Source organism: Falco cherrug, chromosome 6, assembly GCF_023634085.1.
Source record: "Falco cherrug isolate bFalChe1 chromosome 6, bFalChe1.pri, whole genome shotgun sequence".
Taxonomy (NCBI): domain Eukaryota; kingdom Metazoa; phylum Chordata; class Aves; order Falconiformes; family Falconidae; genus Falco; species Falco cherrug.
The window spans coordinates 65,961,943-65,979,244 of NC_073702.1; the positions used below are offsets into that span (position 1 = coordinate 65,961,943).

Genomic DNA, 17,302 nt, shown 5'->3' on the forward strand with positions numbered 1-17,302 from the left:
TAATATTGTGTTGCGGTGTTAAAACAGTTCTTGTGAAATAAGGTTATCTTGCGCTAGCATTCCTTTGAGGCTTCGTTAAATCTGCACTAACACTCACTCTTCCTTTTTCCTTCAATATGTTTCTTCTCTCTGAGCAGAGAAGTAGAAAAATACAGTTGGGTAGTAAGTTGTGGTTACTTCCTGTATCAGAATTTCTGTTACAACTCCTTGTTTTTCAGTTGTTAAACATTTAGATTAAGTAAGAGAAATTACTTTTAATGTGAGAACTACTTGTTCCAAAAAGCTGTGATTCCCAAGATATGCTAAAAATACTAGGGATCAAACTGAGAAAAGATGATGTCTAAATGTGAACCATTGGGTCAGTACAGATTTCTTTCAAGTACTGTTCTTCTCAAAAAAATCAGTATTTAAAGATGTAAATGAAGAACGTAAGTTGTGTTTAAATTTTCTGGCTTAAAAATTTCTGCCATCATTGTCAGTTCTTGTTACATGGAAATGAAATGTTTTTCTCTCCTTTTCAAGTCTACAGAGTCCGTCTGTGAAGTTGAAGCTCTTATGGAGAAAATGAAGCAGCTGCAGGAGTGTAGAGATGAAGAGGAAGCCAGCCAAGAAGAGATGGCTACACGTTTTGAAAGAGAGAAGAGAGAAAGCATGTTCGTGTGTTCTTCAGGTAACAGATGTAGTGTGTATATATATTTATTTAGACTTTTCCAAATCACTTGAAGAAATTCTACCACAAAAGCAAAAAAAAAGTGTTATCAGCTGTCTCAAAAACATTACCATTTCTTTGAAGGGATCAAGAATTAGGGGTGCCTTGTTTTCTTCCAGGAACACTTAAAAGCAAAGCAGTGCCGAGATTGTCAGCCTCTCTCAAACACACCCTAACACTCACTGACCAATATTATGTTTAATAGAAATTTCCCACAGAAGTGGAATCATTAATAATCTAATCTAATAAGCTCTGTTCCAAAACAGATTTTCCCTTGACATTTTTTTACAGATCCCTTGAGTTAGGATCAAAGTGTCCTCTAGACTTAGGGGGTGGGATGAAGACTGGTACACAAAAGAAGGGAGAAAAGGATGTTTGTCTCTAAGAAAGAATCTGGGTGTTTTTCATGGAGTTGCCTCTAAAAAACCATAGTTGTAGGCACACTGAGCTGTATCAAAGAATTTTAATACAGGTAGTCCAGTGAAACTGTATGTTTATTTAAAAAGCACAGACTCCCATTCTTCTGCAATAGTTCTGCTAGTACACTTCCAGTTCGTTCTAACTGAAATAATGTGAAATTCTGTTTGAAATTGACAGAAGATGAAGAATCGGCAGCAACGAGAGATGTGTCTCGTCACTTTGAGGATACCAGCTATGGCTACAAAGACTTCTCCAGACACGGAATGCACGTGCCCACCTTTCGTGTTCAGGTAAAAGGAAGGGCTCTGCTGTCAGGAGGCCTAGTGCGCAATCTGTTTGTTGTGCCAGGCACCAAACCTGGAAGTGGCAGTGCCGTACCTTCCTGCCCCACGGGTGAGAAGGCTTACAGCAAGCAAATGAACCCCTCCCCCGGATTACCTGCCCTGAGAGAAATTACACTGAGCGCTAGGTCTTCACAAGCTCTTTTCTGAAATGCTCCTTTCTGGATTTTTCTTTATTCTAAGGATTATTCCTGGGAAGACCATGGCTATTCCTTGGTTAATCGTCTTTACCCAGATGTGGGACAACTACTTGATGAGAAGTTTCATATTGCTTATAATCTGACTTACAACACAATGGCCACGCACAAAGATGTGGATACCTCAATGCTAAGACGAGCTATTTGGAACTATATTCATTGTATGTTTGGAATAAGGTCAGTTTTACTGCTTCTGTTCTAAACGTGTCAGACTTGTAGCGCCAGCTTTTGTTTTTCTGTCTTGAGGTGAAGCAAAGGTATTTATTAAGCAAACGTGCATGTATTTTTAAACATATTTTTGTTAATGGGGGAGGGCCAGTAGTGGTACAAATTACACAATAATTTATTTTGCCATAGGAACTTAGAAACAATGCAAGTGAAATAACTGATTCATGAAAATGACTGTTTTCCTTTCCGTTCCAAACAGATACGATGATTATGACTATGGTGAAATTAATCAGTTGTTGGATCGTAGCTTTAAAGTTTATATCAAGACTGTGGTTTGCACTCCTGAAAAGACCACAAAAAGAATGTATGATAGCTTCTGGAGGCAGTTTGAACACTCTGAGAAGGTACAGTTTGCATGTGTGCTGAGGGATACGTTTGCCACGCTAACAGCCACAGCTACCAAGCCAGCCATTGAAGCTTTAGCTGATGTTACTGGGGTTCTGCTCGTGTTCAGATAATTCATTAGGAGGTGTCGTGCCTCCTAGGCTGAAACAATTTTTCATTTCCTACCACATGTTGCTACTAACAGCTGACATGGGCCAAGCTTGGAACGGTGTGGGGAAGTTAAGCCTGTCAATGGTAGAGCTTCAGCTCAACTGCAGCTTTCTCCTCTGCTGTCGGCTGGTGCTGCCTGTGTCCCAGGGAGCAGGGGAGTGGTGGGATCCACCCGCTGGCCTCAGAGCTAGAGCAGCTTGCTTGCTGGCCCAAGGTCTTTGCAGTCCTGTGGTCATCTTTAGTGCAACGGCCCCGAAATACTTGCTTCGTGTTAAAGCCTGAATTCCTGCTGCTGGATTATAGTCTGAATTGCACCTCCCAGTAGTATTTCTTGCTGTTAACTCAGATGTCTACTCCATCAAGTTCACGTCCTCCACTTTTTCTCTGGAAAAACAGTTCTAGGCCTCCGTTAGAACGAATGCTGATACAGTGCTGAAACAAAGGTGCTTTAATCACTGTTTTTATCTCAGAGGCTCTATTTCTTGCTAAACTCCTTGTGAAAATAGAGACACCCAGTTATAACAGGGGTACTATAGCTACAGCCATTTAAGGTTGTTCAAGTAAAATACTGCCTATGTTTATTTTGGTTGGACTAACCGATAGAGACAAGCTTTCCAAGCACACAGATCTTTCTTTAAAGCCCAAAACTTTGCATCTCCATAGCCATCAGACCCCAAGGACTCTACGTGTGTGCGTCACTGAATGCAGTCACCACCCGTCCTCATGGAAATCATGTGAATTAATCCACACAGCTACTACATGGCAGAACAAATTCAGAGCCAGGCTGCTGTCAGTGAGAGGGTACTTGTTACTTCCTCCCCCACATGGTTTCTGATCTAGTCCTCAAAGAAATACAGTAAAGACGTTGAGGAGGTGAGCTGGGGAACTAAAATTCTTACCTCCGGTAGCTACTGAACACCTCTGGCTCAATGAAGATAATAGTTTATGGCATGTTAGGATTTTTCTTGCACTTCACCTCGGCTAACTGCACCGTGGTGTTCAGGTGGTAATTACCGCTGTGTTTCTCTGTCCCACAGGGGCAAACACCCTTATCACGTCTTCCTTTGCTAACAGCCCCCCTCTGCTCCGCAGGTACCAACCACCCTTTTGGCTTTAATTGATTTGCTTAATTAAGCAAAATTTGAACAATTATGTTTAAGCTGCATATAGTCTGCTGCTGAAGAAGGGCTTCTGTGCTTGAAAGTTTGTGTTCCCCAGCTAAACCGGATGGGCTCCTAAAGGATGAGTTGCCTCTTCCTCTGAAGCCGGCCCTGCTTCAGCATCCCTCTGCCCTAGCGCTGCGCTGTGCCGCCGCGCTGCGCACAGCATTTGTTCGCTCTCTCCGCCCTCCGCAAGTTTTAGAGAGAGAACTAATTCCCTGGGTAGCTGAAACACAAAGTGTTCCCCCACTGCTACTGCACGGACAAACCACAGCCCCACAGACTTCCTTTCACTGGGGCACGCTGTTAAAGCGTAACTTCTTTTCTTTCTCAAAGGTCCATGTAAATTTGCTTCTGGTAGAAGCTCGGATGCAAGCCGAACTACTTTATGCTCTGAGAGCTATTACTCGCTATATGACCTGATGTCTCTGGCTGCCTGTCGACGTTGGAATGTTCTGCAGCTGCAGTATGGCAGAGGAAGATATGAAGCCTCAGGACCAACGGTAGCTATCAGTTAAGATGCCCATTGTGCCATAACTCCTTTAGTTTCAGCTATTTCCGTGTTTGGAATATCGCTGCTGCCACTTGGCAGTTGAAAAGACAGGGTTGTGCAGAAGTGCTGCCTGCTCATGGTATTTTGGCTTTAGACAGCACGGGACACTCTATGAACTTGTGGCAATATAGCAAACAATAGATATATAGATCTTGTGTTAAGGCAAATACTACGGGAGTTGGAGCGTGAAAAGAAGTGGGACTTGATGACATTTGCTTTCCCTACGAGAATAATTTTAGAAAATCTTGATGCTGCTATTTGTGCTGGTGGAGTGAACAGACACAGGCTGTTCCAGTTAAGCTAAAACTGAAAGTGAGCACTGCTATTGTCTGAGCCTTTACTGTGTGTGGTTTCAGAAAAGCCTTGTTATTTAGATTTCCTTCTTTAATCAGAACTAAACCTCTTTTGTCCACACTGATCATTTGAAAGATAGCAGTCGATTTTCTCACATAGTTTAGCCTTAAAATGCTACAGGACATCTGTTCAGCATTATTTGGTGAGCTCCAAAGTGCAATGGTCTTCCTACCGAAAGAAGAGGACTCGAGTCCTCAGAGCTTTTGAGAGATCTAATGATGTGAAGCGTGGAGTAGCTTCTTGTCCTGTTTTTCAAGGAGGAGCTAGGACAAGGGGTGGGAGTGTTGTTCCAGACTGCCAAACAGTCCTACTGTATTACACGCCCAACGCTGGTCTTACTGATTTTTGCAGTTGCTTAAATAACTAGGCTAAAACCCAACTATTTTTAGTAAATCGAAACGTGATCAAAATGCTGACGTTTAATATACAGAGGTTTTGGAGAACACATGAATACTTTTGTATGAGTGTGAATTGCTTTTTAAATTTGTCAGTATTACTGGTATTTTTTAAATAAAGGTAACAACTTTTTCTCTTCGTGTTCTTGTGTCATTTAACTTTACGCTTCTGTTCTTACTGGTTTACTTCCTGGTTCAAAGACCATTTTAAAATGTTTGAAACAGTAACTGAGCAGACAAACAACAAGCCACGAATTTTTCAGCTGAGTCTAAAATGATGGGAGAAAACTGAAGTTTAAAAAAATTGATGTAGATCTTCATTAAATCTACAGCAGGAGCACCTATTTTCCCATAGTCCTCCACCCTCGGGTGTCGGGTTTTCTCTTTCCTCACAGGCCTGATATGATCAGAGATTCCAACTGCATGTTTATGTAATCACTTACTCTGAATATTGTTTTAAGAATTAAACTGATTTTAAAATCCTCCAGTAGTGAACTTAGTTCTAGATTGTGCTGCTAATTTTCATAGGCTAGTGCCAAAAGGATATCTGGCATCAGAGGCACAGCCCCGTCTGTGCAGTCAGGCTGAGGAATTTACGGCAGGAGGTAAACGGCAGCAGGAGTTGCTGCAAGGGGCTGACAAACCCTCCTGGCCATGCTCCTGCAGCTGGCTGCAACAGTTTGTAGTGCAAGTGTAGGAACTCCCACCTCCTTACAGGAAGGTCGGAACCTTATTTGCAAGCCCACAGGTAGAATTAAATTAAGATTTCTGGCCTGGTTCTCAGTTGGCTCGGACTGGTTTCTCTTACTACGAAACATTGTGAGAACAGTTTTAAGTTTACAGTCCAAGAAGCTAAAATATCTAAAAAGATCTAGGGGAGAAAGATTAATAAACTGTCAAAAACTGTGACTAACAGGAAGCATCTGCTGTTTCCTCTTAACTAAAAATACAGGATTTTTAATGTTCCAAAACCAGAGCAAAACTTTCCTGTCAAAGGGCATATCACAAAGCTGCGCCGTGCCTAAGCACGCAGAAGTGTCTTTCCAGTCTGTAAATGGAGATTCTGCAGCCCCTCATTCTTCTGCTGCTTTCTGGGGGTCAAAGGTACACATCAGATCTTCCGAGAAGCCTGAACTGGCCGGTCCCATCAGGCACGGTACCTGCGGGCACTCTCCCTTTGCAAGCGGTGACCAGCGCGGTGTGCGTGGCAGTGGTCTGGTGCGGTCACATTTCCAAACGGAGCACTAACCCCAACGCAGACACTCCTAAATACACACCAAGCTGCTTACTGTGGAGAAAGGGCCTGAAAATGTGGGGGGATTTTCCATGAAAAGTGCAGAGATGTTTGTGGCCCCAAGTAGAAGAGAACAAGCAAGGCGCTAACCAAAGATAACCCTTTTTTTGTCTTTAAAGACAAACCCCGCTAAGTCCCCAGATGCTCCGTGGAGGTGGTGACTGCAGCACAGAGCAGCAGCTGTGTACGATGCCAGGGCAGGGGGGACAAGCCCCAGCACTGCCTCGGGCACTGGCAGCCGTGAGCCGCCCCCTGTGCCGTGGGCCGTAAGCCCCGTCAGCTCCCAGGCAGCTCCTGCAGAGCCGCAGCCCGTGGCTGTGAAGTGCAGCAGCAACATCTTGTGCACCTCGGTTGTTGCAGGTGCTGGCAGTGCTGGCAGCTCACCCCAAAAGAATGTGGCGATGGGGGATCCAGTCCAAAAAGCGATACGTGACAGGAGGGTGTGCGCCAGCACGAGCGATGGGAACTGAATGGTTGGCTGCTGTGTGGGCCCTGGTGGGACACTATTAAGAAAAAAACCAAACAAAAAAACCACATGGGAATTTGAGTCTGTGCTTCAAGGAGCGTGGCAGAGCTGTCTGCCCCAGGAGCAGCAACTAACAGCCCTCTCCAGCAGCTCTTACCTTTCTGTCCTCCTCAGAGGTTCAGTTCAAAACCGTGTGCACGTGTGTGTGCACACGCTCCCCACCACAGAGAAAAATGAACAGCGTGACAGAGACCAAGGATGTGGCTGCTGAACAGGAATGGGCACCTGAAGTCGCAGCAGAGCTGCTTCACGGAGGTTTGTGGCAAAGGCCACAACAATCTTCCTGCTCTCATGGGAGGAGAAGCCATACGAATACACAGAAATTCAGCATTTTGGGGCTGTTACTCACAAGTTGTTTTTTCAGAGACACGCAGGCCCGTGCAGCTCCGTGGGAGCCCCTGCTGGGTTTTGCTGTCAGATGCTCCAGGGCTTCTGCTGCCCTTTCTGCTCGACCCAGCAGGTCTGGTCTGAACGCGCCTCTTCCTGAAGCAGCTCAGGCCAACTGCTGAACGCGAGCTCAGCTGACGCACAGTGGCTGCCCCAGCTTTGTGGGATACCCAAACCTGCCCTGTGCTACGGGACACACTACGCAGTGCTCCAGGCCCTAGCGTCTTCTTGGAACAAATCTTAATTGCCCGCATACCCACCTTGGGCATCCTTGCAAAACTTGGGCAGTCCCAAGCAGATACAGGCGGGGTGGAGAATGGATTGAGAGCAGCCCTGGGGAGAAGGACTTCGGGGTGTTGGTTAAAGAGAAGCTCAACGTGACCCAGCAATGTGTACTCGCAGCCCAGAAAGCCAACCGTATCCTGGGCTGTGCCAAAAGAAGTGTGGCCACCAGGTCGAGGGAGGTGATTCTTCCCCTCTACTCAGGTCTCCTGAGACCCCACCTGGGGTACTGCATCCAGCCCTGGGGCCCCCAACGGAAGAAGGACAGGGACACGGACCAAGGAGGGCCAGGAAGATGGTCAGAGGGCTGGAGCACCTCTCCTGTGAAGACAGGCTGAGAGTTGGGGTTTGGCCTGGAGAAGAGAAGGTTCTGGGGACACCTCATAGCAGCCTGCCAGTACATAAAGGGGGCCCACAAGAAAGCTGGCGAGGGACTTTGTACAAAGGCGTGTAGTGACAGGACAAAGGGGAATGGCTTTAAACCGAAAGAGGACAGATTTAATTAGCTATTGGGAAGAAATTCTTCACTGGCACAGGTTGCCCAGAGAGGTTGTGGATCCCTGTCCCTCAAGGGTTCAGGGCCAGGCCGGAAGGAGCTTTGAGCAGCCTGGTCTGGTGGAAGGTGTCCCTGCCCATGGGACATGGCAGGGGTTAGAGCTAGATGATCTTTAAGGTCCCTTCCAACCCAAACCATTCTATGAAAACATCAGCTTCAAGCTCCCTTCTGACAGATACTCAGCACGTGTCAATTCTGGTCAGACCTGCTGACAGGACTCGGCCCCAAGGCCTCTTCCACTGCGTCCCACCCCGCACTACGCAGCCTGGTGCCCGCCTGCCTTTTGCCTTGATGCAAATGCCAGGAACAAATGCCTGTAGCTCCCTCCCCACAGGGGAGTACCAACCCCTTATCCTTTAACACCCCCAAAAATCAAATCCATTCTTTTTCTCAAGAAACAAATGGGGCATTGAAGCCATTTATCTTCTCAACTTCAGCTAAAATTAAAATAGCAAAAGAAGGAATGATAACTGAGATCCTTCTGAGCTCAGCAGAGCTGTTACGGGAGCCAAACCGTACTGAATCCTGCGGATTGCAGCGATGGAGGCTGCCACACGCCCTCCCTAAGTGACCGCTGTGGGGCTGAGCCTTGCTGGTCACAAGAAATACTGGAGCTACCAGGACAAAAGAGATGTTGCAAATTTCATTATCTTCACTGAAGTTTCCTCCTCACCGCTCCCAAAACATGGACTGTGAAATCCCCGCTCCCCTGCCCTACCGACAGTAAAGAAGTAGAAGAGGGGACCTAACCTAGGGAAAATGTTTCCCTGCCCTTCTACTCCTGCTCTACTTCCCAGCCTCCTCACTTCATCTTCTCACCTGGAAGCAGATGTGCAGGCACTGCTGAAGGTACAGCGGTGCCACTGGGGGAGCTCTGAATTGTCGCCTCAGGAGACCAAATTCTTCCAGCCTCTCCCGACAGGACTGCCAAGCTGGAGACTTGTTCTGCTGCACACAGCACAGTGCGAAGCTGCTGACCCTCGGATCAGAGCCAGGAGCCTGGCAGCCGCCGCACAGCGGTTTATTCTTCATCATCTAAGGTCAGAAAAGAGACAAATGGGTCAGGTCTGTAGAGCTTTCTGTAGCCAGCTGGGCTGTTAATGCCTGAGGCCAGTGGTGCACCTGCTGAGCTAACCCATGGGCTACAGCAGGGACTTTCACACACTGAAGGGATGAAAACAGCAATGAACAAGCCAGCAGCAGCCAGAAGGAATGTGAAGGATGTAGAGCCTTTTTTTGCCCCATGGATGGAGACACAAGCCCAGGGAAGGCAGCTGGCCAAGAGGGTCTCAGAAGTACAGGCAGACAGGTGGCTCCTGGGAACATGGGAACAACTGAAAGAAAAACACACCAGTCTAGCTAAGATCATCCTTTACGTCAGGGATAGGGATGTTTTGCCCTAAGATGTGAAGCCCTAATTCAGAAGAGCCTCTTCCCAGCACAGCTGGACCTATACCGCACGGCATCAGGGCAGGAGCTGGGATAGCCCAGCCACACAGCACTGGGTAAAGAAAAGGGGATCTCCAAGGAAAGGGGAGCAACTTGCCCCCGACCATTGACAGCTTTCAATCTAAAGAGTGAAGCTTATGACACAGCACAGCAGAATGCCCCAACCACATCAGGTTACTCTGTCACAGAATTTCCTATAACATAAAAGCATGTCAAAGGCTGTAGGTAAGACGTGGCTCCTGTAACATGTAACATTCTTTTACAGTGCACAGCATTTTTGGTACCGCAGGGGTCCAGGTACTCAGTGGTAATTTACCTTTTAAAAAGAAGTTCAGCAAGTAGTTTTGTTTCATTTTCCTAGCCAAGAAACTTTGCAATTAATAGACAAATCACACTGAACAGCTGTTTGATCAGCTCAAATATATTGTAAAAAGTAATTACACATGCAAAATTTTCATACAAGCTTCTCAAAAGGTAGTATCCAGTGTATAAATGCCAAGTTTTCCTGACTTTTTAAAAATTAAATTGCTATGCTCTCCAGCATGTTTACTGGTGGCAACGTACAGGCATGTTGGAAATACAAAGCTGTACAATGTACACCACACACACACACAAAAAAACCCCACCAACACCCCCCCCCCCCCTCCCCCCGATTAAAATACTAAAATGGAGTAATGGTCACAGTTGGAAGAAAGGACTGATGGCTTTGAATTCTATCAAGAAGTTTTTCTGCCACAGGTTTGAACTCTCTTTCCCAATATAGTTTCTGGTAGTCCCTTAAATCTCTGTCGAGGCTGTGATCCAATGCTAGCTCTTCATCTGTAATCAAGGAAAATACCATACATCAGTTCCGAATAAAAACATACCCAACTACGTATTTCACGACCACAGCATGTACAACTTACCAGTTGTGTATGTTGATGGCTTGAAAACAACTCTGTGTTTAAGACAAACTAAGCATCACTGTCTGAGGGACTTAGGTTTAATCGAAAAGAAAGGATGTTAAGGTCAGTAAAACAGTAAAAAGGGTACTGCAGGTTCCTTTATTCTCACACCTCACAGGTGTAGCTAAACCATGTCTTAAGGTCAAGCATTTACTGTGACTGTCAGCCTGGAAACTACTTGGGTTTTAACATGACCCACACAATTTTGCTAATATAAGTAACCAGGTCATCTAAGTGCAACCGTATTTTTCCTGGCAGAAATTGCTCTGCTAACCTGGTTCATGAGGACTCTTTCAAACTGTATCTACTGTCATACTTAGAGAACTTGAACCACACTAGCTATTGTATTACTGACACCCTCCCTTCCTCACAAACTTAAATAAAATAATAGGACACTCCTAAGAGAGACAAGCACTGTTAGGAATGAAAGGACGTCATCCCTCGCCATTCCCCCTACATTTTGCCTGGCACTGGATGTGGCAAAGAAACAAACCCTTGCAGAAAAAAGAAATCAGTTTGCAATCAGAAGCATGCTCCTGAATCAGGAATCTACAGACAAGTGATAATTCTGAACAAGCGTTTTCATACAGTTTAACAGAAGGATATTTGACAGCCTTTAGGCCATAAATGGACCTAAACTGAAGATACGATCCTGCACCCAACGGGCAGCGTGACTTCTCTTTGTCCTAGACTATGAAGGAGCACCAGAGTCACAATCTGTTATTCTGTAAGGGATCTTACTGCACATTCACAGAGGTAAAAGACAACTTGGAGCTGAAGAGAAACTTCAGTTACACACATTCTGAATCAAACTTTGTGTAGAAAAGAGACACTTAAAGAGCGACTATCCCCATTTGAAAGAATGCCAAGGTCCCTTTGCTGAGCATATGGCCTGAGCTGCAACAGCTGTAACAGAAGAGATGACATTACTTTTGCTACTTGTGCATGGAGATGGGCTCCATTTCCTAGAACGTTACCAGTAACTGCAAACAATACTTCTATGCCACAACACTGTTTCTAAATTACCAAAATTAAAGAGATGCCAAGTGTGAGGTAGATTCCAAAAGGGATTCTGCATAAAGAGAAGATGTCATTTAGAGGCTTTCTGTAATAAAACAAAGAGAAACCCCCCCAGTCTTTCAAGAAGGAAGGCATGTCATATCTCTGCAGGAAGAAACCCTGTCACCAGAGATAAAATCCAGCCCCAGACATCAGATCTATATTGGATGGTATCATAAGGTCCCTTAGGTTGGACAGGATCTCTGCAGCAGAGCCACCGTAATCAGGTTGCTCTGGTCCATGTTCTGTTGAGTACTGAACATCTCTGAGGATGGAGATTCCACAGCCTTTCTGGGCAGTCTGTTCCAGTGCTTGACCCCTGCCATAGTGGAAACTTCTTTTCCTAGTATTTAATTGGAATTTTTATTATCGCAACTTGTGCCCATTAGCTCTTGTTGTTATCGATGGCACAGTAGTCCAACATACTTAAAATTAATCTCAGCAGCAGAGAAGTGAGAGACCCTGTGAAGAGGAAGATAAGGGATTATGGTTTTTATTTTCAGGGGGAATTGCTTTGCCTACTGCTGAAATTATTCTTCTACCCAAATTAACTATCTCACAATGCAAGAGACGTTTCTGTGCTTCCCAGAAGTTGATAGAATGTTTATGGATTCACTGAGGTTGGGAATTCCAGCCTGCAAGAAGAAGGGTCAGAACCAGTTGAAAAGCTGAAGTGTTAAACCAAAACAGTAAATTTCCTAAAGCAGAATGTGAGTAACACCGGGGATCAGCGAGGATCAGTGTCCCACAGGCAAGCTGTGCATCCTCAGATAATTTAATTTTCCCATGACCCTCCTCAAAAGCAGCAAAATTGGGTACTGGCCAAACAGCATATGAACTGGCTGCAAGCCCAGGAACAAGACAAGCACACTGGGTCTGCATGTTGCGGGGGAAGCTGAAAACTAAGAGTGCAGACTCTAGTCTGCAAGGGCTAGCCACCCCTCTAACCCTGGCAAGAGAGGGGCCAGGGGCCCTGGCAGCTAGTGTCATGCCATGTAAGAGTTCACATGTACTGAGATTCCAAAACAGCATCCTCAAAATGATAGCGGAGGCAAAGGCGAGCAGAAGAAAAGGCTGGAAAAAGGGAGGGCAAAAGGAGATTTCACTGAATGACCAAACACAACGTTCTCAAGTCAGAGGCTCATCACTGCTGCTCCTGAGGGACCGCAGCAAGGCAAGGCTGCTGCCAGGAGCCTGGAAACAGCAGCTCTGAGCCAATAAAGTGACACGAAACTCGAGAGCAGCTGAAAGAAGGCAAATGACAGTGCCATTGGAAAGCAGCGCCACCACATCTCAGGCTGCTGGGATCAGGCAGGGAATAAGAAAAACAAATGGTGCCGGTGCCTTTTGTCCAGCCTTTTTCAGGCCCAACATCTTTTCAGGCTATTTCCACTCCCTTTTGGCTCCCTCATATCTTTTGTCATCTTGTGCCAGGTAGGGGAAAGAAAAATAAAGGGGAGGAGGCCAAGCACAGCAGGTGAAGTGACATGTCTGCTGTGCCATGCTCCACTTTTTCTGCTTCCTGAGGGCGTGCTGATGCTTAAGTACAGTCCGCTGACTGTCAGCGGTTGCCTCCTGCTTCCTGAATGATAGAATCAGAGCAATGACGGTTCAAGGCTGTTACTGGATACAATGGGGGGAGGAAGACGTAGGAAAATATTCACCAGCTGTCACTACTAAAATTTTCTGGCTTTTAACACACAGAGGAACCAGATCCAATGAAAAGATGTGCTTTTTCTACAGCTACTCTTCTGACTACAGTGTGAAGAAAGACTAGTCTTCCAACTTAATTCTGACCTATTTTTAATTAATTGTTACTACAGTCACATTACAATTGCAATTGTACTTGAACTTGCAGTTCACAAAAGCTGCACTAGTTAATGAGAGTTCCAATTACTACCCACTCTGGCAGTCAAATTAATTGCTGGATAAGAGTGTTTCAAAACAAAGGTACGTATACCTTGCTGCATGCCAGAAAATTCAAGCATGATTGTGGCTATAAAGTTTGTAGTTCTGTTGCAGAATGTTAAAAAGTGCACTACTGATCTTGAAACACCAAGTATTTTCAGATAAATATATGGAATTACCGCCCACATTAAGGTATGCTCTATCATAGCAAGGAATGCAACGCAAGGAATGATTACAACAATGAATAACAGTAATTCTGCTGTAACTGGAAAAAAACCCTCACAAATCCACCCACTTTTCTGATTGTCTGAAAAGAAAAGAGACCACGGCAATCTTACTTTCTGTCTGGGTCTCATTAACATACAGCCTTCTCCACAGCAACCATACATACTTAGTAAATTTTCAACTAAAACCAAACAAAAATTAGTAAGTTTGCTTCCATTTCATTTACATTTTACCGATTTTTTTAAAAGATAGTTGCAACTGATCTACTCAAAACCGTAACCAAAGCACTACTCATAAAATAAAGGAGGAAAATTACATATAGTGACTATAGGACCATTACATAGCAATTAACCTCTGTAAAATCTGGAGCAAACACAGAAGTGCAGATGCAAAGATCCAACTGGGTAAGTGAACCAGGGTCTCAGCATTCACTTATAGGCACCTTTCAGCCTGTATTTGTGGAGGAGCACACCCTGCCTAGCTTTAGGGAGCAGATGAGGAGTTGTCAGGTGGTTGTCCTTGCCCACAAGGCGATCATGATGAGAAAAGAAGGGCGGCCAAGGGACTCTTGTCACAAGCGGGCAAGCTCAGGCCGTTGCACCACACAGCCCTCCGGCTGAGGGGAAGCCACACTGCCCAGGCTGCCCGGTGTGTGCTCTGCAGCAACCAGGGGCATCACAGCTGAGCCCCTGCCTCTGTCAGTGCCTGTCAATGTCAAGTGACCTTGGAGGCCAGAAGGGCCCACATCCAGTGAAAAGTATGTTTTGCACTGAAGGTCTACGGGATAGTTGGCTCAAGCAGGCAAAAAGGCAGCTGGTGAAAAGCATCAGCGGCATGCTAACTAGACAAACTAGAGTGGGGAGTGACAGCGGCCAATTCCACCTTGGCAATCCGTAAGTTCTGAGGGAATGTGCTGAATGGCAATAGACCACTGCGTTGCTGGGTAGTCTATACCAGCCAGCCGCTTAAAGCTGTGTGACAGACTTCCCACCCCAACTAATACTGCTTTGATTTTGCACCTTCTATTTCTTTCATTAAGGAAAAGAGACCAAGATTACGAATCTCACCCAAGAGCGATGTAAGCAGCACCAGCAACATGTCGGTATCTTCTCCAAAGCATGAGGCTGCACTTGTGATGTTTTCACTGTAGTTCCACAGCGTTTTGCAGATCAAACAAGCCAGCTGCCAGTCTGCCGGCCCAAAGTCTTTTAAACAGTCAACTAACCTGTCAGTACCAAACAAAAACAGTGTTTTGCTCCACATAGTTTTCTTCTGAACCCATCAAAATCTGGCAGTCTAGAAACATATGCACGCCCCATGGAAGTTCGCAAGAAAATTCTGCGTTAATGAACTTAAGATGCTACTTTCTTCCTCAGTAACCTCTCCCCTTTTATTTAGTCTAGTTCCCTAAGGATGTGAACATACCTGCATCTGTCCATCCCCTATAACTTTTTAACCCAACTGACCAATTTCAATCACATACATCACAAATGTAACCGTCTCCCAGACACCAAAATTCCATCAAATTTCATGACAATCTGTGACTGTCCCAAACCTGTGGCTACCATTACTGCAGAGATTGCAATGCAAGCCAAACCTTATCAGGCACCAAGAATTCATCTGGAAAAGATGGTATGAATGCAGAAAAAGCTTCAGGCAGAATATCCAGCTTATTACATATCAGAGGATCTGAGCAGAACACAAATCAAAAGGAATTCGCTATTTCCATAACTCACAGAAGTATATTTTACATTCAGTGAAGTCTGAGTATTTTGCAGATCTCGCCCCTTCTTGTATTTCCTTAGCCTGCACTCCCAATGGAATCCTCTCAGAAATGCCAGTTTTATGAAGGACCATTAGGTTCTTGACCTTTCTTCTAATCTCGCTTCCTTGCAGATACCAAATGCAGGCTGGATCGTAAGCAGGACTCTGAAATTAAGCTATAACTTTTCTGCCTGCACCTGTTTACATACATACAGCAGCTATCCAGAGTTCCCATTACCAAACAGCAGCAAGTCCTGGAGCAGCAGCAGTAAAGTTTTTCACCTGCTGTCCCTAGTGACCTCTAATAGTAATCCCTCACTGCTGTTTTCTTCCCCAGCCCTACGGAACCCCCCCTTTCCCTCACTTCTCTGCGAGATTTATAATCCTGTGATTAGTAAAGGGAACACAGGATTACACTCAGGTATGGCTGAAAATAGCAGTAATTGTAAAGCAATCAAATCCTTTTTCTCTCCTCTCTGAAGGCAGTCATTGTGGAAGAGTGGGAAGCAACTCATGAAAAGCCAAAAGAACTTGCCCTAATTTTTTGAAATTTAACCCTCTGATAAGACTAATTCCATGTTTCCATAGGGCCACTATATATTGGTACAAGAACCTCATTTCCAAAAATCCACAGAGCACAGACTGGTTTGGCACAGTCAGGGTGACCTCCTTAACAATCACCTCCAAATTTCCTATGTGTATTCCACACAGTTACTATTTTTCCTTCCTTCTTCACAGATTTTCAGATATAGAAAATTCTATATTCTATATAATAGAAATTTCTCACATTTTTCAATTTGCCTGTAATTTATTTTTATTCTTCTTTTTCAGCTTTATATTTTGTAAGTTAACTGGAACATGGGAAGGAAAGATGAGCGGACTATGCATTGTTTACATTGTATAAAAAAGTAACTATATGATGTGTGAACAGGAAAGCATTTCAAAGCTAGGCATATTGTTTCATAAATGTGGGTTCTGTCAACTGCTTTACAAGCATACGGACATGATCTTTCATGTTGCTCCAATTAAGCTGGTTCCGCTATTATCTGAACATCAAAGCCACAAGTGTTGCATCCAGAGTGGTTTTTCAAGATCTAATGCTGCTTACAATACAAGTGCCTTAAATTTGAACTCTCAGGGAGAGGAGACTCAGGAGCTATCCTCTGGTGAGCGTGGCTACATCAGATAGTTTTCCCTACAGTACCAAGTAGTTACAAAAATTGCAAGAGATCGATTATGTCCATGGAATATCAGTTCCTGAAGTAATCTTCACACAACACATACACATTAGTGGTGCCTATTAACGGTAGCCCACATAGGATCCAGTTAAGTCAAGCATAAGCAGCTACTGCAAAGCCATGCCTTAGCTGCTTTGTTGCATGGTACTCTCCTCTGCTGTATGTATCGGGAGGATCTCTGAGAGACTGTTCTGGGGGTTTTGGCTCTGCAGTAGGCTAAACCACTCTGGTGCTTTTGCAAAAAACATATGAAAGAATATGAAAGGCTCTTGAAGAACATTATATGCTGAATATCTGTTAAGTATGTACCCTTTATTACAAGTTATTTGCCCTAGTGAAAAACAATCTGATTGAAACTCTGGCCAAACTACTCAAAATTGTCTTTTTCATAAGCATAATCAGGAACTTACTTTCCAATTCCTCCTTCTTCCATCAGAAGAGCTCGGTTGTTCTTATCTACTGTGAGATTGAGCAGAACTCCACAGGCAGAAAAACAGAGATCTTGGTTCTTAGCATCAAGCAAAGCAATCATGAACTTGTATACTGGATTGTAAAGAAGCAAACAGTATTATTGGGAAGGTGGACTTATCCTACAAGTGGCATCGTAACATACTTATTAAATGTGTATACTTCGAAAGTAGTTAAATGCAGGATACCCTACCCAAAAAATTAACCTTGTAGCATACTACTGTGATGTTTGTAGAGTAGGCTTATGACCCAGAGTAACAGCCATTAGAACACCAGTTTTCTTCAAATCAACACATACAAAGTTCTAGTTATAAAAATATACCAAAGTAATGTGAGAATCCAAGCAGAAG

At 44.6% G+C, this 17,302-nt stretch overlaps 2 protein-coding genes across 9 annotated transcripts in view; one reads left to right on the forward strand and one right to left on the reverse strand.

Annotated features, from left to right (window-relative positions):
* The window catches only part of SESN1 (sestrin 1), an 85,169-nt gene extending 80,178 nt beyond the window's left edge, over positions 1-4,991 (forward strand). For all 5 annotated transcript variants that reach the window (XM_005445719.4, XM_055713305.1, XM_055713302.1 and 2 more), the window contains exons 6-10: positions 523-670; positions 1,307-1,419; positions 1,654-1,844; positions 2,095-2,239; positions 3,887-4,991. In XM_005445719.4, coding sequence (XP_005445776.2) covers positions 523-670; positions 1,307-1,419; positions 1,654-1,844; positions 2,095-2,239; positions 3,887-3,973 — 684 coding nt within the window. In that variant the 3' untranslated portion in view covers positions 3,974-4,991. The remainder of the gene's footprint in view (positions 1-522; positions 671-1,306; positions 1,420-1,653; positions 1,845-2,094; positions 2,240-3,886) is intronic.
* A 3,947-nt stretch (positions 4,992-8,938) lies between these two features.
* Positions 8,939-17,302, reverse strand: part of ARMC2 (armadillo repeat containing 2) — a 67,976-nt gene continuing 59,612 nt past the window's right edge. For all 4 annotated transcript variants that reach the window (XM_055713299.1, XM_055713301.1, XM_055713300.1 and 1 more), the window contains 3 exons: positions 16,895-17,027; positions 14,550-14,707; positions 8,939-10,165 (listed from right to left, as the gene is read on the reverse strand). In XM_055713299.1, the coding sequence (XP_055569274.1) occupies positions 10,008-10,165; positions 14,550-14,707; positions 16,895-17,027 (449 nt within the window). In that variant the 3' untranslated portion in view covers positions 8,939-10,007. The remainder of the gene's footprint in view (positions 10,166-14,549; positions 14,708-16,894; positions 17,028-17,302) is intronic.